The following is a 27,278-nucleotide window of genomic DNA, read 5'->3' as shown; positions in this document are numbered from 1 at the left end:
AAGGTATGTATGGAAATGTTGTTTCAAATTAATTGAAGTTTACTTAATTGACTTCAAACTATGAAAATGACAATGCTGACATCTCCATAAGGGCTCATCTCCCAGACCCCTATAATGCCAGTGGGGAGACAGAGAAACTTTAAAGGTGCCACTTGGCATAATTCAGAGGTCTACTTAGGGCCATGGGGAATGGCACCTGGAAGGAGCTGTTTTCTTCCACTGACTGCGAAAGGAGAGCATGACAAGCTCAGAAGTAGAGGTCTACAGTTCTGACATCTGTACAACTGGAAACATAATAACTTGAAACTGCGTGGAAAAGTGATTACTTAACCTAGCTTGTCTTTGTTGGGCCAACCAACTTGCTGGCCCTTACCTTCGAAACATTCGTGTAAGGTTTCTCAAGCAGCCTCCGTACTCAGAAAGTAATGGCTGTGTCATGGGAACATGAAGATGTCTGCTGCCCCATATTCTGATGACAGCAATACGGACAAATTCATTCCTTCTTCAGACTTACAGGAAAATTTTCACAGAGTTAGTAATGACAAAGTATTTGGAAAAAAAAAAAAAAATGAACAAGAAAGCCTTTTTCTTTTCTGAGATGCCAACTTATTTAATCCCTGCATGTGAAAGCCAAATGAATTATTTGTATGTGATCATATATTCTATAAGATTGCAGCAAATCCTCAACAATGTCTTCAGATAAATTTCTACATGATCAGACAGGATATATAGTATTACTTTTTTTTTGTTTGTTTGTTTTGTTTTGTTTATTTCTAGGTAGATCTGTATTAGGAATGAAATGACTTTCTGTGTTGTAGTTCAGACTTTTAACCTTGTGCTTGGAGCATAAGTTCCTGAAGATCTCCATACGTAATGGCAACAAATTCAGACATTCATTTTCTACACTGAGGAAGTTTGTTCACAAGCATAAATCTGGAAGTCCAGTTCAAACCACTATGCTTTCCTGACAGTGCATCCCAATTCCCATTTGGAAGCCTACAGGAAATTCTTTTGGCCATAAGTCTGAGTTTCTCAGCACTTGTCTCTGAGATGCTTTCCACAGTATTAGAGCTCTCTCAGCCTCTTACTTCTGGCACATCTCTTGACTGATAGTGGAGTATATACAGAAGACTTGGAAGCGTTAACAAGTTATTTGAAATAGTGCTGTAGCAATTTAATTATTTACTCCAGTGCTGCCTCAGCTATCCTGAACTTGAGAAATCAGATCGGATGCAAGATTTTAGCTGTTACTTACAAAACCAGAAATGATGTGGAATTAAATTGCTCAGGAAATTTGCTCTCTCTCCATCATGTGGTGATTTGAAGCACTTGAGCTCAAGTTACTTCCCTTGGTGAGGTATCCTCTATGTGTGACTGCTGGACTGGGAGCTTTCCTACCTCCTCTCTGCTTTTCCCATCTCCAAAGAATTTAAGGCACTGTAAAGCACTTACCCCCCCCCCCCCCCCCCCCCCCCAAAGTAAGGACTTTTTGGCAAGTCCTTACTCTTGCAATTCACTTTTAAAGCTGTGGGATGCCTGCCCAGAACATTCGATATTCAGAGCTGCTTTTGTACAAAAAACAAACAAATAGCTTTAAGCTATGTCTCCCAGTGCATTCCTTGTGAGACCTCAGGACCTTTACTCTGCCCTTCTTGATCTCTTCTGCTTTTGAAAAAGTCATTTGAAAAATCTTCCCTTGTTGATTTTCTGTGGGATCTTCAGAAGATTATAGCAGATGGAGAAATACAAATGTCAATGTGAGAAAACAGTATGATTACAATTTATCAGCACTCAGGCACGTAATAGAAAGGTTGCCCACTGAATCCCTTTGTTTCTCCTTTTCCTTAAACACTGTATTTTTAAGCAGAGAAGTTATTAACTTTGCCTTCCGTATAATCAGGCTTGTATACTGATTATTGAAGTTTCACGCTACTTTGAGGATTTGGGCTCCCCATATGTACAGGGCACCTTTCCTTGTTAATCTACTCAAATCATCACTGAGTTTCCAAATCTTGTTGCCCGTTTTCCTACCTCTTACTGTTTCCCAACACTGAACTGAAGCTTCTTCTCTTTCCTTACCAACAACCGGAGACGTAAAGAATTCTTTGCTTCCTCCAATTTAATTTCACTGCTCCATCAAATTTACCTTCATTCACTTTTTGCAGAAAATGCTCACTACCTTGTATTATACGGTATATGCAGAGACAGACCTCTGGAAGTTGTCTGCCTCATTAACTTCCAAAATCTATAAGACATAAGGGCAGATGGTTGTAGAAACATGCCTAGGAACAGAGCTTCTCCAACTGCACTTGCTCTTGTGATATAGGGTTATGGGACCATAAAAAAAAAAAAAAAGGCAAACACACCAAAACCACACTTTGATGTATTATGCAACGTACTTGATGAAAACAATAAAAAAAAGCTTTCCACTCTATATAGCACTTCATAAATATGCATTTATTTCCTCATCTTTCATCAGTTTTACAGTTTTAACCAGTGCCTCAGTGTTAATAATTGTCAGAAGCATATAATGGAACTTCAGATAGTTTTATTCTATAGTTCTGAAGTTAAAAACAAATTAATGGGCCTTTCCATATGGAACCGAGCCAAAATAAAATAAAAAAAAAAAAAGGCAACAAATTTCTTATACCATATTAGTTACATAAGATTTCAAACTAACATTTCTATCCTATCACATGTATTGTATTTACATATTTGAGTAATTTGTTTACTATTTACATATTTCAAATACTGTTGTCATAAATCTCTTTGTATTATACATTCCTGCTTAAATTCTTATTACAGAAATTCTTTAGCACACATTTTAGACACTACAATTTTAATATTCCACCTCAGTTTTAAGAAATTACTGCCCGGATTCACTAATGACGTGTCAAGATGCCTCCTTCATAAGAAAATACATATTACAAAGGAATTTAATAATATTCAGAATCTTGAACTTTGAAAAAAAAAAACAAGTACATGGGATGTAATAATCAGGAAGTTATTTCCTTTTCTGTGTAATATTATGTTTGAAATGACATTTTACCTGAGATGTACAATCATTAAATGTAAGGTTGTTGTTTGTTTTTTGTTTTGGTTTGAATAAAATGAAACATTTTATGTAAATTTTAAAGTACTGAAAAATTTGAAATTTTACACAAACATTGGCCTTCTGTTTACTGAAAACTGTTCCTATCTGTATAGATATATAAATGTTATTTATATATCTGTACTTGTTTTCCAGAAAATTCTGTTTCTACATAAATAATCATTGTTATTATATTAGAAAACTTCCCACTATCCTTAAAAAGCAATGTGCTCAAGCACAATATTCAACTTCTGACGCAGACACAATAGTAAATGTGACCTCTGATGGTAATACTTTCCTCCAAGGGAAGTAAGAGGTACCTGTCGAATTTGGAAGACATGGCAGACAACTTATGTGGACCCGATGAAGGAAATTCTATATATCCAGACCCATAAATGTTATGCAGAAGCATCTCACACAGCAGACAACTTTGGGTCAACTTTCCATGTTACATGTAACTACCTAAATAACATCTTAATTAAAAAATAATTATAATTATAGAAATCCATTACAACATTGTACATTTAATGCTGTGTGTCTTCTCTCTAGTTACAATAATATGCATTTCTATTAACAAATTACTGTAAATACTAAGTCTAAAGCAAATATTCATAAAGTTCAGGTTTCTTTTATTCTGTTATTGGTAGATATTGTTAGGCACAATATGACATTCTTTGTAAACATAAAGATAGAACTTGATACATTAGAGCATGAACTTACAGAAAATAATATACAGTTATTTATGAAACACAGATCCACTATACACTCCAGGCACAAATGCAGCCATCTAGGAGGCCTGAACTTGAAGCCATCAAAACTGAGAACCCCAGCTGATGTCAGTGGAACAGAAATGCATCCTAGTCAGCAAACCCTCCTGCTTCTGAATTAATTTGTTTCTTTCTCTTCCACCAATTATTTCATATAATTTCAAAATACAGATCTCATAATCACGTTGCATTTTATTCTATTTACCCTGAAACACCTAATTACTTATTACAAAGTTGATGTCAAGAACCAAGGTCCTTAAAACAATTAAAATAACTAATATGCCTAGAAAGCTTTCTTCAAAACATGTATTTACATATTTTTAAGAACTTTAAAACAATCTTCCAATACCAAGTCACAAGAGAAAACCTCTTGAAAATCTTTTACTTTCCAAAATTAAAAGTGCACTACACTTTTTGTGTGACATGATGCCACTCTAAAACTGAACTGGTGAATGACTATTCTAAGCTTCCAGTTTATTGTTTATTGCAACTCTCACCCTTAATAACCATATGTGTGGGGCAGGCACAAATTAACATGGGTTTATTTACATCTAATAGAGCAACATCAGAATTCTTATCCGAATAAAAAATCTTGAAAATAAATAGTGCACTTAAATTATGTAAGTTTTAAGAAATTATTCAGAATCCCATACTTATATAAAGAAACATTGATTTCATTCTATGAAGTCAGAGAGGATTTTTATTCTGCTAAAGATACAGAAGTATCTGAGTGTATAGTTACTGTTATTGGGAACTATCTCCTCACTTCCTCTGAATAGTAAGAAAAAAGGTCTTAAACTATTTAACAAATAAGCTTTGGACAGATATATTAATTTTCCTTTTCTAACATGCTAGAAATGGAGAATAAGGCAACAACTGAGAAACAAAATATATCTTGCTTTGTAAACCAAGCTTCTTAATGTGATTCTTAAAAGTGAACTTTCATGATGAAAAATTGAAAGGCCTTGAAAGAAAGGATTTAATTATTTTAACAATACCACATCTTCCATTTCATTCAATATTTTAAAAACACTCCAAAATATATAAAGTGTGATTTATTTTAGTGCTACAGATGATTCTTAGGCTTTAAGTCAGTTCTTTGTAGGGCTAAAATCATCTACAACACCCTACAATACTGAATAATGTTTAGAAAATACCACCAATTTCCATTGCAAACTTTTATTTTCTGTTATTGCATTCTAACCTCATTCCATGGAAAAAAATAAAAGATGGTGTGAGAACATCAGCATCTTCTGAGTTATAACCAGACCTCAAAACAGAGTTCTTGCTATCTCAAATGGTCCTTATGACTGTGAAGAAATTACTTTTTTTATCCAAACCAAGTAATTCAAACTGGCTGATAGTCATGTCAATGAAGTAGTCACAAAATCATTCCATAAGGAGTTTTAAAACTCAGATACATACAACAATTACTCAACTCCTAATTGCAGAAGGGGAAAAAGGACAATTATGTGATAGACTTCTGAATTCATTTTTCATGCTGAGCAAAAAAGTTCACTTTTAAGTTCATTCATTACTCAATATCCTGCTTTGTCCATTTCTTTGGTATTCTGTTCTCATTTTGCAAGTTCTAACAGAATGTTAATGGTCATCTTCATTCAAATGAAAGAGCAATGAGCTGAAATCACAACCAAAACAACAGATGCCGTAATACTGCAGAACACATTGGTCTTAATAATTTCTGGCTCTTTATATTCATTTCTTGTAATGATTGGGGGCATCTGCAAATGCAAATTTGAGTCTGTAGGCCTCTGCTAGGAGTACACTGATTTCTTCATTTCCCCAGTGTACTGTGGGCAAATTCTGTAAAAATATCAGCAATTCCTAGTTGGAGAGAGAGAGAAAAAAAAATAGATGAATATATATATTCAAATATCAGTGTAATAGCAATGTATTATAGAATGATCACTTAGAAGTAATCACACAAGTCGGTACTGCATACAAACCTGAGATCCCCTTAGGTTAAGTGATTTTCCTATAACTTGTTAAAGTTATTAGTTATATCTGAGCTATGGCTATTTTCCAGTATTTATAAAAATAAATAAATAAATAAAAAGGGGAGTGAACTCCCTTGCTTTGTACATACTAACAGCTCAATGAGAGGTAGGTAAACAGTATCTGCCTGCATTTGCCCTTGTATGATTGCCCTAGCAGTGCCCCCTCTATTGGGTAGAAAGCCCTTGTTGTGTTCAAACAAGAACTCACACAAAATGAAGAAAAAAAAATCACAAAATCACACAAATCAGAACCATCACATTAGACTTCTAACAGGAAAAGAGTGTTATCACACCCATTTTGTAGATACAATGCTCATGGGCATAAAGTAACTAGAAACTACCAGGAATTCAGTTCTGAATTTCAGAATCGGACTCTGTAAGTCCCAGTGGTTTAACACCAGACAAGTTACTTTCCTTTAGATTTATCAGACTGCCTGTATTGTATTAGCAACTTGACAGTTGCCAGTTGCAACCAAGCTCTTGAAGTTTCACATATTGTTTTGTGCACAGTTCTTTAAAAACTCCACATGTATATTCCACATTTAAGATCTTGAACGCAGCTCAGATTATTTCAACATCCCTGTGCTAGGTATCAACTAGGTGCACACTTGCACATTTCCTCTTTAAAAAGCTATAAAGTATTCATTTAGTATTTAATCCCTTAAGTGTTTCTATAAACTGTTTATCAGGTGGGGAAGAGGCAGACAGTTACAGATAAAGCAATGTTGCTGACTACACTGCATGTCCATATCAAAATCTAGTATTTATTTAGTAACCCTGGCTAGTCCACTGCATGAACAGAAGGGTTACAATTCTCTTCCCTAATTAGTCTGTTCACATGCAAACATGAAGAATATCTGGCTTTTTCTCATGCTGCTGCTTCCTAAGTATGCTATGTACATAGTAAAGCAAGAAACTGTTAGCTATTAGTTTAAACTAAACTAATTTAATTTATTTCAATATTGATAATATAACAGAGCAAGTCTCAAACATAGAAGCAAGTTCAAATGCTGCTTTTAATTTATTTTGCAAAGGTCCTAAAAAGTGTATTCCTGCTTTTTTAGGGCATCTGTGTCATTGTAGCAGCATGGTATCAGCAAATACATGGAACATCCTGTTGACCAAAACTCCAAGATTGTAGCTTTATGCTAAACTGATGCACAGGACCAAATCCCAATGATTGTGCTTCAAAGGATCCTTTGAAATGGTTATCTGGAAACTATTTTCTTCCCAGTTACTTCAGGAATTTTCATGTTCCCTGCAATTCTGTGGAGAACCCCCTGGCACTGGTGGAAAGATAATCTGCTTTTCTATTTATACATGAAAATATATAATATACATTTTCAGTGAGTTGCAGTCAACTACCACCACAGATTTAAGTGCTGGTTTCTCAGTCTTTCCAGGTTTCTTGTCCCCAGGTAATTTCCTCTGTCTTGTATTAGGTTTAGGCAAAATTTATCTCCAAGCTGCCCAAGCCCAGGAAATAAGGAACTCACTGGGACAGTATCTGTATGGTCAGTTGTGATGACAGCAGCAAGAGGGCCTGCAGCAGCAGAAAGCTTCGAGTCCTCACAGCTATGCTGAAACTTCCCTCATTTAAGTAGACTCTGTGGAAGACAAACTACTAGAAATTTTCTCCTGAGTTCATGCAAATGACAATTTTATAAGGTTCATAGTTTGACTAAATTTGGGAGGTTTATTTTTTTTTTTACTTTTTTTTTTGTTTTTAAATTAATACTGGACCAATGTCCACAGCCTTCAGACCTGACATAAAAGCCACCCTAAGTTTTTTGATAGAAATTTTTAAAATAGGAGTTTTTTGATATAAATTATAAAGCAATCTTAGCAGTAAGTGCAGCTGTTAAGCCTGCTTGTATCTTCTAGGTGCTCTATTTTTGTAGAAAAAATGCAGACAATTTGTGAGCATGTACTTATATAGTTATGTATGTTTGCACAAATACATTAAGTTTTATTTTAAAAAGGAGGAATGACTAAACAGGAATGCAATTAAGAACACAACACTTATCCTGCTACAGATCAGAATCCTGCAATATCACATATAAGCACAAAGTCAAATCCTTTTCATAAGGGTCTTATTTTCCTTGTCTTGCTCCCCCTTCTCCCTCCTATGTGCCTGCATTCACGAAATGTGGCTGGAGAGCCCTTAACAAGGTTTCAGAGATTTCAGGAAATGGTGAGGAACAGAGATGAACACATTTATTTATTTTATATTTTTTTTTGGTGAGGCAATTATTTTAGCTTCACCTATTGCATGGTTTTGCTCTATGTGTTCTTGTAAGATAAAACGAAAGAGAAGTTGAGCAGTGCTGTATATTTAATTACAAATAATAAGTAGCAATACAACAGAGTTAGCATGGGAATGTTTGTACTACACTTGAGAGAGCACTTATTTTTAAATAAAGTATTTTACAATTGCCAAAAGCATGCTTAAAAAAACCTGTCTACTTTTCTGACAGTTATGCTGATAACCGTAATTAATAAATTGGCACTGAATAGTAGGAAGGTTGCATATGGAGATGACAAATGCCTACCTCTGTGAAAGGTTGTTTTTTGTTTTAATTTACCAAAGTAACTTTCAACCAGCTCAAAGACACAGTAGACAGTTACATGAATTTTGTGAAATTAGCTGTTTTCATGTTTGCAGTGCCAAGACTTTGCTGGTCATACTGCTGGTACAAATTTGGTACCACTGGGAGGGTGGTTGGGCACTGGGACAGGTTCCCCAGGGCAGCAGTCACAACACCGAGCCTGATGAAGTTCAGGAAGCATTTGGACAATGCTCTCAGACACATGGTCTGATTTTGGAGTGGTCCTTTGGGGACCCAGGAGTCAGACTAGATTCTTGTGCGTCCCTTCCAATTCAGGGTATTCTATGACTCTATGAAATTATTCACGCTGCTTGTGTAGTGTTTTAATATTCCTTTGGGCTACTGTTGAAATAAATTTAGGCCTAACAAATCCTTCATCCACTGGACCTTGCAAGGAGCACTTAGAATCATAGGGGCTGGAGCACTTAGAATCATAGGGTTGGAGAAGACCTCCAAGATTATTTGGTCCAACCACCCCCCTACCACCAATGTCACCCATGTCCCTAAGCACCACATCCAACCTCTCCTTGAACACCCCCAGGGACGGTGACTCCACCACCTCCCTGGGCAACCCGTCCCAGTGCCTGACTGCTCCTTCTGAGAAGAAATGCCTCTTCACCTAGTCGGATGTTGCAAACAGCACCTTGCCTGTACAGAAGGTACTATTAAACTATTCTACAGCTGATGAAATAAAGATACCAAAAGCTACGGTTTCAGCAAAGAAATTAGAAAGGATGATTCTACCTTGATAACACATTTGATCAGTTATTTCTGTGGAAATTGTACATGCTTTTCAAACTGGAAAATGTTGCTACAGATTTGTGAAAGACTGATATAGCTTGTAGATAAATGAATTCTGCTTATATATTCAGTTTTGAACATAAGGTGATCATATTGGACATGCATATCAGAAAATTATTACAATACTATCATTTAATTTCTTAAAACCTTCTTCATAGCAGCCATTTTTGCAAACATCTGACTGTCCACTATTTGGAAATATAAAAGACAAAGGAAATACAGTAACAGTCATCCATATTTATTTTGTTACATTTACCCGCCCAAAGCACTGAAGGAAGATTATCTAACAGAACAAACCCCATTTTCAAAAACAAACACAGTTTTAGAGGTTTGTTGACCTACAGAGAACCAGACAAAATGAATGATATTTCTTCAAGCACACATGGCAAAATAGCAGGAGAAATAAGGTGTTCCATGCTTAAGGCTGGAAATCTTCACCTGAAACTATTTGCTGATACATCCTTAATATCCATACTATATGAAGTTTAACATGCAGCACTATTGGTGAAGAAATAGTTTAATACTTTTATGATAAATTGCAAGCATCCATAATTTTCATCGCAATCAAATACATAAAGAAATGGCAGAGTAATCAATTGACTGTCCAAGTCCATTTCCCTTTGGGTGGACATTTTTCCATTGTTACCGAGGGAAAAGGATCAGTCCTTAAATACTCAAAGTCTAAGACTGACACACCAGTGAATATGCTTTATAGATCCAAGTAAAGTAACTGCCTGGCATCGTGAAACACTACTTGAGTTACTGAAGATAAGGCTTATATTCCTACAATTATTACTTGAAAGAGCTTCAAAATCAGCTGAGATTGAAATAAATTTTACAACTTGTTGAAAAAGTAGAACCTGGAAAAAAAACTTCATACAGAAAAACTTTAATTGCTAAAAAAAAAAAAAAAAAAAAAATTTTTAAAAATTTTATTCTCTAAAAAAAAATTATTATTTAAAAAAATAATTTAAAAAAAAAAAAAAAAAAAAAAAAAGTTGTACTACATTTATTCCTGTCCAAATCTGTAGCATTGTTAAAAAAAAGTAAAAAATAAAACCAAACAAAATCCACCCAAATGTCTTAGGATACAAAGACGTCTACAAATATAGACTAATCAATATTTATTTACAAGAATGCACCATGACAAGTTAATCTAAAGCTGCTCAATTTAAAAATTTACACATGCAAAGAGCAAAGATGACTATGTAAATAATGACCCAAGAGTATCCACTCATTAATTATTATTCTTAGTTTTACTCCAACAGATAAGGTAGGAATGACTAGAATTTTTCTTTAAATAAGGCATCCATGCTAACTCCTTTAATTTGCTTTCCTATTCACAATCAAAATTAAAATATATGAGACACTCTCTGAAATATGATGAATCATTAACTTGGTTTAATATTTACAATAAAACTCACTGGCGACAAACTGCTTGGTATATTTCAGAACTAGAAAACTAAGTCGAAAAAGCAGGATTTGTAATACATCCCTGAAATAATTTATTTTCTGCTTAATTTAAATGATATTGTAATGTCGCTTGGTTGGGGAATCTGTCAAATACTTCTGGATTTCACTGAAATTATTCACCAAATAGGAAGGCTGAAAAAGTATCTTGATATTCCTTATACACGTAATTAAGTTGTTGCAAATCACAATCTGAACAGTCCTGGTTGGCTGCATTTTTTCATAAAAAGTCCCTAGTAAGTTCATATGTGCAAACAGAATGATCACCACTGCCAGTTTTTATTTTATATGAGAACAATTCCACTTTTCTCCCCACACACTTGTTTCCATTGATCCTTACTTCTACATCCCATTATGCAGCAAAAATTAGCTGTTAAGGGGGCAATGCTTTACTACAAGCACTAGGGACCAAAACCACAATGAACTACCACTATGAACTAAAAGAATCTATCAGAAGAATGATGGGCTTAATACTCCATTTCACAGCTTAAAATGAAATACTTTAAAAGCAGATCACTTAACTGTGGCTTTTAATACCTTTAAATAACAATAGTTTTCGTCCTTTTCAAAGCACTTAGGATAATCTAAATTGTTAGATTTAGTTACGTGCACTGTAGAATAAAGTTTGCTTTCAAACAATTATAACCTCTAGCCTTCCCCAACTAGTCTTTTAATACCTTTCATACTATTGAATGCTAAAAAGATTTGAAAGTACTTTAAATACTTTTTTTTTAACTACCCAAGTCTTGCCATAATCCTGTGGGTTACACGGCTAGTAAACAGCCCTGTGACATGTCACGCACTGAAAAACCAATACTGCATAAGGCTTTCGATTGCATAACTTACATGTATTTGCTCTCCAGCAGCATTTAGGGCATTATTCTTAAACTAACCTAACCTTTGTAATGCTGACAGAAGTCTGGCACTGAGCTGTCAGGATGACCATCTCCCATGAATGACATGGGAGTCATTCTGGCAATCCCAAGAGCCAAAGGCATAAGCTGCATAGCTGACTATGAACTGGAGCTTGTAACAACTTGGGTCAGATGTGCAAAGGGCCCAGATGGAGAAGGGCAGCAGTGGTTATCGAGGGGTAACACAATTTCCATCACTCTATCAGATGTAACATTCATGTAAAAGAACCACAACGGTTCTTTGAAAATACCAGTTTTAATACCTCTTAGCAATGTCACAATTATTTTTGTGACAATAATGCCACCTAGTCTAGCCATGGGGCTTTAGAAATGCAAAGTATTTTTGCAAAATACATATTTTTTTTTTCAGTTCCTTCAGATAAAACTAAGGATGGCATAAACTATCTTGCCCAAGGGCAGCCAGCAGATCATCAGCAGAACTGGGGCTTCCAAAATCCCAGTCCAATGTTTGTTTATATTTTGGCTGCATCTACAACAGACATAGTCTAAATTACACCCTTTACATTTGGCAAAGAGAGCATTCCAGTTTCATTGGACTCTTACTGCGCTGAACAGCCATACTCATCTCTTGAACCAAGGCCTAGCCACATGAACTAGCCTGCCAGCACAACTCCGGCTCAATCGACGTGCTGCATTTCCCTGCTCATGACACACTGGGGAAAGGCCCTTCCAACCTCCCTTCCTCCTTGCCATTCAGGCACTGGCGGCTTTCTTCCTTACCGGGGAAAGATCACAGGTATTTGAGGTACGCACAACCAGCAGCTAAATCCTGATCTAGGGCGAAACTGTTAAATCTAAACAAACAAAAAACCTTAAAAATTGCTTTTATTTTTTATCTTTAAGATTTAGAGAAAAATAAGAGTATTTTCAAAGTGTTGAAAACCTTAACATTTCAGGGAATGAAGTGGCAGTCTGATTCCTTTCTTGCCTCAGTTTTGACACAGCAGGACCAAGCCTGTTTGGGGAATTCAGAAGTCTCCATGCGCAAGAGCAACATCTATGATGAAGATGTATCACCATAGCTGAGGAGGTTCGAGGTTCTGTGTAGATTTGCTCCTCTCTCCCCACCAACTAAAAGAATAAGTGCTGCTCTAGCTCTGAATCTAGCCTTGCTTTCAGCAGCGGATTGCATGACAGACCTCCCACGGTCCCTTCAACACTGAAGTTTTCTGGTGTTTTATTTTTTAAAGGACATAGACTTAATTAGAAAAGCAAACCAAAATGATGATAAAAGAACTGCTAAGTACACTTAACTCACAAATAGAAGAATATTCAGTCTCGGGATATAATACAATACACAATTAGGAAAGAAACATAGGCAGAGAAATTGTGCTCAATGTAATCAGTGGAAATACCACAAAAAGAGGAAACTGGCAATTTATTTTTTTCTTTATATGGATTTTACTGCATAGAGTGCAGCCACCATGTATTTTATTGTATTTTATTCACTTCCTTCTCTCTGTGAATGCATCCTAGTGTTTTTCAGCCTTTAGAACATCAATTGTTTGTAGCACAATTTTTGTTCCATTCTCCAAAGAGGAACTGCGTGGTAACCTCCCACATACCAACCTTCTTCGCTATTATCAGTAAGATTTCTCTGCTCTTTTCTCTCCAATGAAAAGAAAAATTAACTCCTTTAAGACAATGTACAAATATTTCAAATAATTTCACAGTAACAAAATATGCTCTGTCTCATTGTCCTTTAAGGCTATTCCCTGGATTTGGAAGATGCAATTCATTTACACAAGAGTCCACAGTGTCCATCTCTGCTTTAGTCTATTTCCCACAAGAGTTATAAGTGCTTCTTTGCCTCAGAGCTGTGGTTTTGTGTTTTATTGTTTTTTTTCAATTTCTAAATCTCCTCTTACTATCTAATCCTCATCTTCAAAGCACAAGGCTTATCGTATGAAGTAAACAACACCTTGGTTGTCCAAGGCTGGCTGCAAAGATCCTAGCTCAGTGAAGGCAATAGCAGCTAGTATGTACCATGACAGGAGGGAATGGAGACAGCCATGACAACTGCAGCCCTAATCCACTTTTACTTCTGCTTCAGTGTGCTGAACTCACTGATGGGTCCCTACTAGGAGCTGACATTTCTATTACCGCCACACACACCATTTTTCCTTGAAGCTATGAAGAAAACCTCGCCTCCCTCAGCCACCAGGTTCTTGGTGTGGTTCCTCTGTGCACCAGCCTCCTGACTTCCAGACAAACCTTGCCCATTTATAACATTTGGCCCAGTGGCAAGTGACAGCTTGCCTGTGGCAAGCTGCCAGAGACCAGGCCCCACTACAAGGAGATGGGCATCCAGGTCCAGTCTTGTAAGGGTGGGAGGGGAGGAGACATCTGCCATTCCGGGCCTAGGAACAGTAGCTTTCTGTCTGATTTCTTTTGCTTACCACTCTGCCTCAGGCCTCACTTCCATCGCGTACAAGTCTCTTCCCTTTGACAGTTCTCTTCTCTTTTCCTCCCCTCTCCTAACTCAAGATTTTGCAAAATGAATGTCAACCATTCCTTACGCCGTGCCTCAGCAAGGAGCCCGGCACCTGGAATACCTTGGAAAAACTCAGTACAGTTACCAGATTCTCTCCCTACTACAAGCAGCTTCCTTAAACTATTTCCACTTAGAAGAAGCACTTAGGAGTCTAAGCTTCTAGCAGAGGCAAAAAAAAAAAAAAAAAAAGTATTGTAAAATCCTGTAAACCACTGTATACCAGAGGTGCATAGCATGTTGGTCTTCCCAGGTAAAATTTACAGCTGTGCCGCAGAGCATCCCTGAATACTCCAGCAAGTGAAGCAAATGAATGCTTTTCTGTGCACATGCCACTATACTAAAGAATTGTCTGTCAAGATGATTTCAACATACATTTCACAATGACCTGGTGACACATATTCCATTCATATCAATACTGTACTGAATAATAACGTTTGGTAACCAGCCACAAGAAATGCCTAACATTGAAGAAACTGCTATTTTTTAAATCTGTAATCATAGGATATAGTGGACTGGTGTAGCAGTATTGCTGGGTCACACTATAGATAAATTAAAAATCTAGGTACCAAACTGATTTCTTAGTAGACAATTAAGTATGGCAGAAAATAGAAACCAAAGCATTTTAAAACCCTTGGTAAGGTTTCTTTTTTATGTTAATAAACATCCAAATTACAACTCTGAAATAATTATCCTTCACATCTGAAAATCAACATTTTTGTTACCAAATAAATGCTTTATACAATTTCACTCATTAGATTTCCACTATTTTACCTGCATTTGGATATACATGATAATCTACACTCATTTGTGCAAAATATGTTAAAATATGCTAAAATACTTTATATAGCATATATATAGTTTTGCCACAATATACAAAGCATGTTAAAACACTTATGACCCACTGTATAGAATGTACTTTTAAAGCACATCCACTTTAAAAACGTAATTTTTCTTAGGTAATTTCATGTATTCAGGAACTATCCTATACTGCATGTAGTCAAGACAAGACAGTGGTACATAATATTGTGGCACAAAATTATGAAAGTAGAAATATGACATATGTTTTAAATAACCTGGTGTTAAGAGCTGGGAGTAATACTGCCTGTTAAGCAAAGGTTGTTGTTGGAGGTAAAAGTATTCTTGAGGAAAAAACAAAATTGCATCATGCAAGATCCAATACATATATCTAAGAGACAATACCAGACTAACAGACAGATATCTCGATGATGTTGGTTTCCAAATCCCTCGTTCTTCAATAGATTTTTCAACTTCCATTGAAATAACACGGGTTAAGCTCCATTCCTTGTAAGCTAAGTCATTACTGAACACTAATAAAATTTCTCAAAACACGTCTTTAATCATTTAGACAACGCATCTGCCCTTCTTCTCACACAGATTGTACACCTCAGCCCATTAAAGCAATCTAAAAACAATACCCAGAAGCTAAAGAAAGCAAATATTAGCATCTTGAAATCTGGTTCATTAGCAAATCTCCTTTTTTTTCCTCTTTTCTTTTTTTGCATTAGATGTAGCAATAGTAGTGGTTATTTTGGAATGGCTGTAACTATAGCCTTGTATTGTCACACCCACCCTGACTCAGTATGTGGTTCCTGAAGGAAGGAACATCAAGAACTATTATAGAACAAGTAACGCAGCGGCTGTTGCTCAAACAGAAGAATGTTATTCTAATGAGCAGAGCACAAAGATCTCTTTCATAATAATCAAAATGATTTATTTACTTTGATAACTCAGTTCAGATTTTTTTTATCTGTGTGAATTATTGACAAAGTTCAACTTCGTAGTTTTGTTTGTTTTTCAACAGAAGAAAGAAACTAAGGAACATAAAACAGTAATAGAATTTCTAGCTAATATAAATATGGCAATAACTAAAGTTGAATTCAAACTCCAACATACTGAGGAAATTAATGGAGTTAGTTTTTAATGTCAAAACTGAGAACCGGTCTATTAATTTAACAAATAAAGGCAGTCCTCAAGTATAGTATTTTTCTACTAGAGTTGATAATCCTTCCTGCTGCTAACTGCAATGTAATTATGGTCTGAATACTTCAGGTCTACCACAGCTCTATTTTGTACTGATAGGCAGAACCTGCAATCTCACTAAATTTTATAATCATGAACTTTTCAATATTAGAGTTTAGGACTACATATAACTAAATGGAAGGTAAATTTACTTATGTAAAATCTTTCATTATTTAATAAGGAATTGCTAGCAGCTGTACTTTGACTGAGTGCTGTATCTGTTACACAGTACACACACGTATAGAACACTGCAAAATTTATGCTGGCCATTTGATTAACTGCTCCTAAACTGCTTCTTTATGAGAGTTATTTGCCTTATCGGAAGTTGAGCTTGAAATTTTAGAACACAGCATTTGCTTTTAAAGAGCTAATGATGTGCAACACTACTAAAAGTTATTTAGAGGAAATATTGAATAAAGCTAAGGAAGAAACTAATTATTGCCAGAAAAAAATGCTCATTTACCTGTTGAATTATATAAAGAAAAGAAATCAACATAGATATATGCATATATTCAAAAAATTCTAAACTTGGTTATGATTTTATGGGGAATTGTATGGTATGGTGCCAGAGATTGCCAGAAGTGGACAATCCTTCAAATTTTTTTTCCAAACAGATGTAAACACTATACAGACAAAATAAATACATAACATAAAAATGATTTAATTCCTATTTTCCTTAAAAATGCATATTCACTTGCTCAAATTTGTGATTGTCACATGTGAAGGGAAGAGGTGACATGGATGACCAGTACCCAGAAGGCATCCCATCCATGGACTCGGTCCCTCCCGTGTCACACAGCGAAGTGCCAGGGCTACTGCCTGGCTGCACCACCCCTGCAACTGCTGCAGTCACCAGGTTGGTCACAGGCTGCTCTAGCCTCTCAGCCCCTTCCCAGAAACTCATGATGAAGCATGCCCACTGCTGTGGGACTCTGCCAGGCTCTGTCCAAGTCCTCGTCTTCCAGTCAGCTACCAGAGCAGGAACAGACACACGGACTGTTGACATGAAAGCACACCACAGAACCTTGCTGACCTTCTGCAGCTGAATTAGAGCTGCCTTTCCCCTCTCTCTGTCCCTTGCTGTTGATATGTAATGCACCAAATAAGTAGGGCTCTAGCTCTGAGTTCTTTTCTATCCTCTTTCACTGTTTTTCCTCTTTCACTGCACTCAGCATATTCCCTATGCTGCTGCCACTTCTTGTTTCTCCAGCTGTCCTAACCTGCTACATGGAGTTGCAAATAATGAACTATATTTCTGGAGTGCTGCGCTTCTTATTAATTACCTATGTCTCAGAGTCAGAGAATCCATTTCGTTCATATAGGGCACAGCTGGAACTGAGAAAGCCAAGATTTCAAAATACAGTATTAAAAAGATAGTAGGAATAGATAATTTATTGCAGTGTAAGATACTCTTGCTGCAGATACAGGTTAAGAGGCCTAAGTGGACCCAAATTATTCTGCAGAACAGATGATCACTTGTGTTGCTTCCTAAGCAGAAAGCGATAGCTAAGATAGCACAGAGCAGTTGAGTTTGATCACTGGAATTATGTCCTACTATTTCTCACAATTTCAAACCTTATGGGTGAACTTAAACTTTAATAAGCAGATGTGGAAACACTGGCTCATGTGGTAGGAGCATTTAAGCTTGCCCTGGACCTGGTCTGAAGGGTTCAGGAGATACACATTCTTGGCACGTCATACATCAGTGTCACTTAAGAACTCCCACCATGAATGTAAAAAGTTCACATCCTGTCCTGGACAGTTTAGGAAAAAAAAAAAAAAAAAAAAAAAAAAAAACTGAATTCAATATTTCCTGAAACAGCAGAAATTGAACTTAGTAAATTAAATTCTAAATTGTTGTTGTTGTTTTTTTTTTTCAACTTGTACATTTGTTTATTGCTCATTACCTAAATTATGCATCCAGATTTTTTTTTGAAAGGGTTATAAAATCTTCTTTTTGAAGAATTGCCTATTAAGCAATCATTCTTATTTGTGTTAATTTTGACCTTGCTTTCATACACCATGACATCTTAGCCAACAGACTAAAGGTTGCAGAAATCAGAACAGAATGAAACGAGCTATAGATAAAAAGGTTATCCAAAACTTTGACTGGATATACAATAGACTTGTTGGATCTTGAAATGGATGCTTTAAAAATAAATAAATGAATAAGGTAAAAGGCTTTTTTTCTCCTGCCATCAGCTTACATCCAGCAACTCAAGTGTGCACAAAAAATGTTCTCAGAAACTACATATTTATTCTTCAAATATATGATTTAGTCCTTCTGCACTTTCTTGAACTAGAAATTATACAATTCTGCACCTTTAAAATTACTAGTGATCTGAGATACATGGCTACAAACATCCCAAAATTACTGCTGAAAAGCACCAGCAAATTCAGTCTTATACAACTGTCTTCCTTGACAGTAATTAGTCTGAAAATCTCCCTAAGCTCTAGAAGAAATCCTTGCTAAAATTGGAGAAATAACAATAGCCAGATGATGCTCAGCTGTCATATTCTGCAACGGGTAAATAGGTGCAGCTGACATCACAGGTGAAAAATAGGTGGCAATGCTTCACCTTAACAACCTCCTGTTAATCTTCTGAAAACATACAGAGGCATGGTACTCTTACAATTAATTTCATACCAGAATTTCAGAAACACACTTTAGCAGTCTGAAAATGAAAGCTTATGAGAAGTTGACGGTCTTATCATTTCCCTTTCATGTTTTTCTTTTTGCAACTACTGAAAAAGATTCTTGGATTCAGCATATTAAAACATTAAAACAGCAATTAGTTCTGTTTCATCTGGTAAGGTTCTGTTACGCAAGTTATTAGCATTCTTAATTGCTAATGATAAAATATGTGGTTTCAAAGAACTGTCAGAGAAGCTGAGTTCACTTAGCTGAAGAGAAGATTTACATCTGCATTTACAAGGGTTTACGGTTAACAGGATAGGTATGAAAATATACACATTAATAAGGTAAAAAAGTGCATTAAAGGACCACCCATTATCTGATATTGTAGGCAGAATTATGTCCTTGTTTTCAAATGAAAACTAAGAACAAAACCACAAGTAAACCCCATCCTTAAATCCTACATCAGGAAACAAATTTGCATGCTAGATTGTTTTGCTAAAGAAACTGAGTATCCACGAGTTACTATCTCCAAGTTTGTAAGGCAATGTTAAGGACATAGTCTGAAAAACAAAGCAAGTATTGCCAAAGAACTTATAAGATGTTCCTTTCCATAAACATTTTTATAATACCATTTTATTTTTAATGCTTCAAAATTATATTCAAATGAAACGCAGGCATTGATATAGAATTTAATATTCCATACTCGAGGAAGAAGAGGAAGTCATCTGACTCAAGCACTAATCTAAATTCAAATTTCAGTCAGTCAAACAAAAGGACTAGCAGGTTCTTCCTTACTTTTAAACTAGAGACAACAGAACTTTCATTTCAGAAATCTCACATGAAAATTGAGTATCCCAGGGAACGTCCAGGAAGATTTCTCAGTACCCTAATTGCTACAGCACAAAGCAGAAAAGTCCAGAACCACTCTGACTATACTTTCTACCATATCATTTTATGAAATATTGTTTGTATTTGGAGATGTGTACCTCTGATGTCTTAAAATATAAATTACAGCAAAAGTGGAGAAAAGAGTCCAAATGTATCACTTGTCAGATGTCAGAAGCTCTGTGCAAAAAGCAGCGAATCAAAGAAAGGAGACGCAAATATTCAGAGTATGAAAAGTCTATAAAAAAAATCCCAACAAAAACCACCCAAACATACTATCTACGGTACCTATCAAGCCTGTAACAACTATAGCAGAATTTCATTTCTGAAGTGAAATTCATTTCACTTCTGCCATGAGTCAGTTGCTGCATCATTTTTTTCTGTACTCAAGCAAGATCAAAATATTTGTACAGCAGATTCCAACTGAAATCATACAATTCTGCCTCTCCATAAAGTCCATATGTTAGCCACTTTTCTTTATTTGGTTTTCTTGACCGTAACTTGGCAATGCATTTTAAGTGGATCAGTTTGCCTAGATCCTAACTCCTCTTTAAAATGACTTGGAAATCTTAACACTGGAGTATAAATAGCTAAAAGCACAGCAAATCAAAGAAAGAAAACAATAAAGTACCAATTGAACATAATGAACCACAGGGACAGGAGTGTATCAAAATATATTTCAGACTTAAAGCGATTAGTCTGCTTTGGCAAAAAGGTATTTCATACTGTAAATTGTCCTGAGCGGAATTTCATCTTATTTTAAGAAAAAAAAGATCATTTATTAAGGATTGTTGATGCAAATTGCCTCTCTGTTTAACTTAAGCAACACTGTCTTAGGCATACAATTTTACGTCCAATATATGTGCCACGTTTCTTAGTGGCATCTTAAACTAGTATATTTTTAGAAATACAAAAATCTCTGAAGATAATTGAAGCAGAATGTTGTTAGTATCCTAGGAACATAGGACTGAAACAGGGCAATTTCATTATGTGGGTTGTCACCCACATCACAGGAAACCATACATAGGTGTTTTGTTATAAATAATAAATAACCATTCCACACTTGCCATGTCAAAACCCGTGAAACATTTGTGCACCTGCATCAGACTTAAGGACATTAATACAGAGAACCAACAACTTGGTGGTGGAAGAGGAGAAGCAAACCACTTTCATGTGTAGAGTTAAAGGAAAGGACAGAAAAAGAACCTGTCAAAAAATCCTATGTCTCAGTATAGGCAGGGAATCTCATAACTGACAATATCTGAAGGAACCTGGGAAACCTCACAAAACCAGTACAAACTAACCCAAAAGTCCCTTTAGCTCTGAGGAGGAGAACACTGCTCACATCAAGAAATAATTTATGCTTTGTTGGTGAGCAAAACATACAGGCACAAGAGCACAAGATACTGCATCATCCAAGCTGCAGAGGTTTTCTCAACATACAAAACCACCAACAAAAACACCAACCTCCTGTCCATTTCTTGATGCTTTACGATAAAAATACATGAAAATGCATTTCATTTGTAAGTCTTAGAAGAAATGACGCATGAGGAAGAGAGAAGTTCCTGAAGAGCTTCAACAGTCCACCCGACTGAAACATTGATTCAATTAACGCAACATAATTCAATTCTATACTATAAGCTAGGTAATAAAAATATGCTAAGGCAGTACAAATAGTATGCAAGAAATATGATTGAGAACTATGCTTAAGACATCTTTCAACCTCTCAGTAGGGACAACAAACCCAAACCAAGATTAATCTTACTATACAATACCTCACATACATTTATCAAGCTCTTTACCTCCTGTTATTTTATGTAGAAGGTACTCCCAAACATCACTTTATCTAATGGTTCATAAATCAAGGTGGAACAATTTATGACCTTTTGATCTGTCAACAAAATTACATTATAACCTAAATCTTTATGCCCCATTATAGAGCAGCCCAAATGCACTCTAAAAGAGTAATCATACCGCCTCTCTGGCTTTGTTCTACAAGCTTAACAAATATTCGTTTAATACTCTCTGCCACAACAAGTTCTTCATTTCCCAGTCTACTGTTGTGATTAAGTGTAATTCTGAAGAGATTACATAAACACCAAACACATTATTCTCATGCCAGTCCCAGAGAGTTGCAATTTTTAAAATGCATATAGACAAAGACTAATTACGGGGATCATGGAAAAATAATCGTTCTAAATGGAGTTCATCAAAGCTCTAAGGTAACTACAAGTATCCTAGAGCCCTGGAATTTAGGACAATTAAAATACTAACACATTTTATTTTTATATTTTTTACAAGACTTTCTTAAATATCACTATACTCATAAAAACAAACAAACAAACAAAACAAAAACCTTTAGCTTTAGCCAACCAGAATTTGAGATCAAATTTCAATATAAGATAATGAATGTCTCAACTTGCATGGAACACAGATGTTTGCAAACCAACAGCTGAATGCAGAATTTCTTCTTTGCTTATCTACAAAGGAACAGCCTCCAGACACAAACTTGAGAAAATAATTGAATATTTTTTCAGTACTGCATGCGACAACAGGCCGAGTTAATATTTTCCTACTGCTGACTTTTAAGATTTCCAAAATTGAAGTCTTAAAAGCGCTTAGCCTTTTTTTTAAAAAAAAAAAAAATACATATTTTTGGTAACTTTAGCCCGTACATGGAAGGAAATAACGAAGTTTACCCTCTAAAACTTTACAAAAACCTTCACCTTTAAAGCAGTGGCCCCTTATCACGGAATCGATAACCAACAGACGGTTTGGCAGAGAAGGCACTCAGGCAATTGTAAAGCAGCTTCAGACCTTTCATCAAAAATCAACCAAGTCAAAATCCCAATTTTTCTACCATGTAAAGACAAATCTTAGTAAAAACATGGAAAATCAATATGGAAAGAGGAATACAGTTTTCATAAAATGCATTTTAGCGTGTGACAGGCACTAGTATTATATAAACTGATTTTTAATAATAGTTTGTACTATTTCTCCAGGTTGTCAAACCCACGTGGTTTGGTAAAAATTGAAATTACATTAGGAAAAGGCATATAGCCTTACATATTTAGGGAAAAGCCTTGAAAAATATGTCTGATTATCTAAAGATTTAAAACTACACAAAAAGCAAAAAACAAATTGGTTTTAAGGAAAATATTATATTCAAATTGATTTCCTTTGGAGGACTGGGCTTTTGACAGAATTAGATCTTTTACAAAACCATACCTTGTGCATAAAACGTCATTTTGTTTGAATAAATGAACACAACCAAAAGGTCATTAAGGGTTTGACCAAAGCAGTAATAACATTTCTAATAGAAAAATACTTCAGTAGTGCATTATGTGCTATACCATAAGTGTCTGATGGGCTGGTTTACTCCTCTGTTCCTCAGCAGACAGACGAGAGGAGGAATGCCTGTATTTATCACAATAATCTCCAAGAGAGGAAACTATAACACAGCTAGGAAGATGTGGCCTTTTCCCAGACAGCAGAATAAAGACATCAACTACACGAAATATAACTTTCAGAGGTATATTACTGGTGCCAATTTCAGTTTACTTTAATAGGTTTGCCTGTGAGCTGGCAATTCAGAGGCAGCTACGTGCCATGTTCTGTCATTTTTTGTCAGGGGTGGCAATCTTTCATAAAGGATGTGGGAGAGGACAGCTATTAAGGATTTCAGATGTCCCTGTTAAATATGTTGTCCTATGAAGATCAACACCAGAAATAAAACATGCATGTATGAACTGTGATGAAAAAAATTAACACAAAGCTTTGGTGAATAGCTGCCCAAGGGCAGAAGGCAAACGCTGCAATTCACTCAGTTAACTGCAAGCAAAGGCTACTGTACAAAAAATAAATTAGAATGGGGTAAAATCAAGCTCCTCCTGACTTGTAAAGTGATTTCTAATGCAAAAAAACACATACTATATAGAGCAAATGTGTAAAAATCTTCCTTTTTGTGGCAGCTGAAAGAGCTAACTAGGAGGCTATGATGACAATAGTAAATGTGCTATAATGGCACTTCTCGAAGAATTTTAAATCCAATTTGTTTACAAGTAGATGACAAAACAACAGGCATTTTAATTCTTGTTAGTTTTACTGTCTTGCTGCTGCAATAAGGCAATGTTGTTGTAAGATAGCAAAATCTACATGCACCACCATTTAGAAAACCATAGAAGAAAACAGAGGAGTGAAAGAAATAAAATTAATCCTCCTCCATCTGCTTGTCTCAAAGAAAGTCATATGTCACTTCATGCTATTATTCAGCTCATACTCCAAAAGCTTTTAGTTTCTCTTTGTTCTCTTATCAGTAGTTTTGATTGAGTTTGGTAGTCAAGTGTACAGGCTCCTGTGATTTTAGTCTTCTCCAGGGTTACATGCTGATAAGGCCAATAATTGACATTGTTATGCAGCAGTTTCTGCTGAAGAAATAAAACATGGAAAGAAAACAGTTTTCTTTGTGGAGAGTTGTCTCCAGTGACAGCTGTGAATTACTAACTAAATGGAAGTCCTGCCAGTGCATTTAGTTTAGCAGGTCACCTAAATTGCTCAGGAAAAACAGTGGTTTTTTTTTTTTGTTTGTTTGTTTTTTGTTCATGAAAATGCTTTTTATATTGAAGAAATGGAGAAATGGAGAAAACACAGAGATTCCTTTGTGGTCATTTACTGAAAATAAATAAAAACATTGGCTGATGAGAGAAAAATACCTTACATTAATCAGAAAGTGCTTTTTCTCGAAACTTACAGGCCAATAAAATCAGATTTTCATTGCGTGGAAGATTTGATTTAAAACGTTGATAGCAACAGAATCTCTGTAAAATACAAGCCATAAAGCAAGGCTTAGAAGAAATCTCTCTGGATTATATGCACCTGGGATCAGATTCTGTCTTTCTTTTTAGCAGCAGCAAGACCAAACAGAGCTCTTGAAAACATACTCAGATCAGAGGGGACCCAAATATTGCCAGGTGATCCTACCAGTCTGCAAAAGGCATTGTCAGACCTGTATGGGGTTTGCTCTCAGGATCCTTAGAGCTGTAAAGCTCTGAGCAGAAAACAGAAATAGGTATTTGCTCTAATATAGGCTTCCAAGATAAGGAGATACACAAGTTACTGGCAAACAAAATACACTTGCTTCTAGAGTTCAGTTACATTAAATGCAGTGATTACTCAACAACTACTGGTGCCTTTTTAACCCAAACAGTACTTTTTCTCTGCCAGTTAGGCTTTATAGATGTTCAGAGTTTTAGATGTACTTTGCACTGGCAATGTGGTTCCAACAGAGTACATTTAGTAAAGATAACTAAAAATTGTGTGATCTCTGAGTATCAAAATATTTAAGAGGTGTGTGAAGACAAAAATATTATACATGCTCTAAAAATGATGGCTGTCACTTCAGAAATGTACTCTAAGGCCAATTCATTGCCTAATTGTTTCAAACAATTCAAGTATTCCAGATGTTGTCTATATCTATACATGATAGCAATCATATATGCTAGTGGGAACACTATTTGTCAGATACAAAATATAAATTTTTAGCTGGCTACTAGAGTCAGAGATGCTAAAGCCGGAAAAGATTGTTACTTATCTTGGTCTGACCTCTTGTGTAGATAATAGGAACTAAACCTAAACCTGTTTTCTTTCAGGAGAAAACAGTGATTTGACATCCCTAAGAGATACAGAAATTCATGACTTATTTTGTTTGTGTGTTAGGATTGTTTTTCTGTTAAATTTCTCATATATTTATCAATTAATCTATTGATTTTCTTTTCAACAAATTAAAAATTTCAAGTCATTCAGTCATCATCCTGAGCCCTAAGTCTTTGTTTTCAAACATCAGAACTGGATGCAATATCAACATATAGAAAACAAGCTTTATGTTCATTGATTTAAGGATAATATTACTCCCATGTGCCACAGCATCATTCCAGGAGCTCATATTCTGATAGCTGTCAGCAATGGATCTTTTCAGAAGCCATGCAAGAAAGGATACAGACTCTCACTCCAGAGAAATTCCATTTATTCAATATTTGCAAATTTTTCATTTAACTGTATCAAAATACAGCTTGCCTAAAGAGGTTGATTGGGAAGATGATTCAAGTTTGGTTTATCTAACTGTTCTGTCCTCCTCTCTTGCTCAGAGAATGTCATCCACAGTTTTTTATTGTCAGTTCTTTTATAGATACTTTCAAACATCAGTGGAAATGCTGAATAGCGTTATGCCAATTACTGACTTCCACAGAAGCTCACTAGGCGAACCTTCCCTTGAACAGGATTAACTAAAAAAAAAAAAAATTTAGTCCTCCAGTTAGCTTCATTTTTACTGCTAAATACTATTTAAAAGTCCAAAAAATATACACCACAGTAAGAAATCATTATATTGCACATTAATATCTATCAATCAAATACATAATATCATCAAGGAATAAAATCCAGTTTCATTGCCTTATCTAAAGTAGATTCACTTTTCAGGATTAAAGAGAAATGAAGCTCTAGGATAGGAATGATGGTGGGGAAAAAGTTTCAGATGTACTTCTTAACTGATAGAACGAAAATTGGATAAGTAACTAGATAAGTAATAATTTTAAAATACTTGCTGATAGCAAGTACTTAATACTTATCATTAAGACTGTATCTTTATTATCTTCATGAACATAGCCATATTATTTTCTTCCCATGGAGTCTTCTGGGACAGAAAAATAAAAATTGCCAGAAAAAGGAAGAACTCGCATGTTACGTGCTTGCCGTTAAAATCCATGAAAGAAAATAAAGCTATATTTTGTAGACAATATTAATACATTTTTTATTATTGTTAGACAGGGTCATAAGAAAACCACAGACTCTTTACAGTATTATCCTCTGACACTTTGGAGCTTCCCTATTTACAGTCTTTGGGAAAATTAGGAAAAGCCTTTGGATAGCATTCTCAAGAGTACAACAATGCTTACCCTTTAAGAGAGCAAACTCAACACTAAGAAGAGTTCTGATAAGCTACAACACATAGATACGTTAACAAAAAGCAATTTAGTATTTGAAATCCTGACAGAAGCAAGAATGAATATATAGGACTATCCAAATAGCTTTATAAAAGTATAAAATAATTTTAGCTGGCATGGATTTCTTTCTGAAAAGAAAAATATATAAAGGCAATAAAATGTCAAATTCTTTCATTACAGTTTCACATCCATGACGTAGGCTATATCACATATTGGTAAGTGATCATGCTCCCACGAGGGAAACGATAACACGCTCAGCAAGGCTGAAATAGGAGGAGACAGCATCCTTGCAGCACCAGTGAAGCATGAATTCAGCCTGCTCATGAAGACTGGAAGCACTCCAGCCCTAATGCTGCCTCATTTACATTCTGACATTCTGTTGAGATAGCAAAGTTGCAGTACAGATTTGGAAAGCCACAACAGTCCACTGCTGATTCATGCTGTTAAATCATGCTGTTATTACATTATATTTATGCTGCTCTCACACTACTTTATGATGGGAGACTTCATTATGGTCAGAGCCAGAGCAGAT

At 35.6% G+C, this 27,278-nt stretch overlaps 1 protein-coding gene across 1 annotated transcript in view; it reads right to left on the bottom strand.

Annotated features, from left to right (window-relative positions):
• Nucleotides 1–2,436: 2,436 nt before the first annotated feature.
• TBC1D22A (TBC1 domain family member 22A) overlaps nt 2,437–27,278 on the bottom strand; it is a 175,064-nt gene continuing 150,222 nt past the window's right edge. The window contains exon 13 of the mRNA XM_035343577.1: nt 2,437–5,703. Coding sequence (XP_035199468.1) covers nt 5,575–5,703 — 129 coding nt within the window. The 3' untranslated portion in view covers nt 2,437–5,574. The remainder of the gene's footprint in view (nt 5,704–27,278) is intronic.

The sequence above is a fragment of the Oxyura jamaicensis genome, chromosome 1 (assembly GCF_011077185.1).
Source record: "Oxyura jamaicensis isolate SHBP4307 breed ruddy duck chromosome 1, BPBGC_Ojam_1.0, whole genome shotgun sequence".
Classification (NCBI taxonomy): Eukaryota; Metazoa; Chordata; class Aves; order Anseriformes; family Anatidae; genus Oxyura; species Oxyura jamaicensis.
Note: the sequence above shows the minus strand (reverse complement) of the source record. Positions and strands in the feature narration are given on the sequence as shown.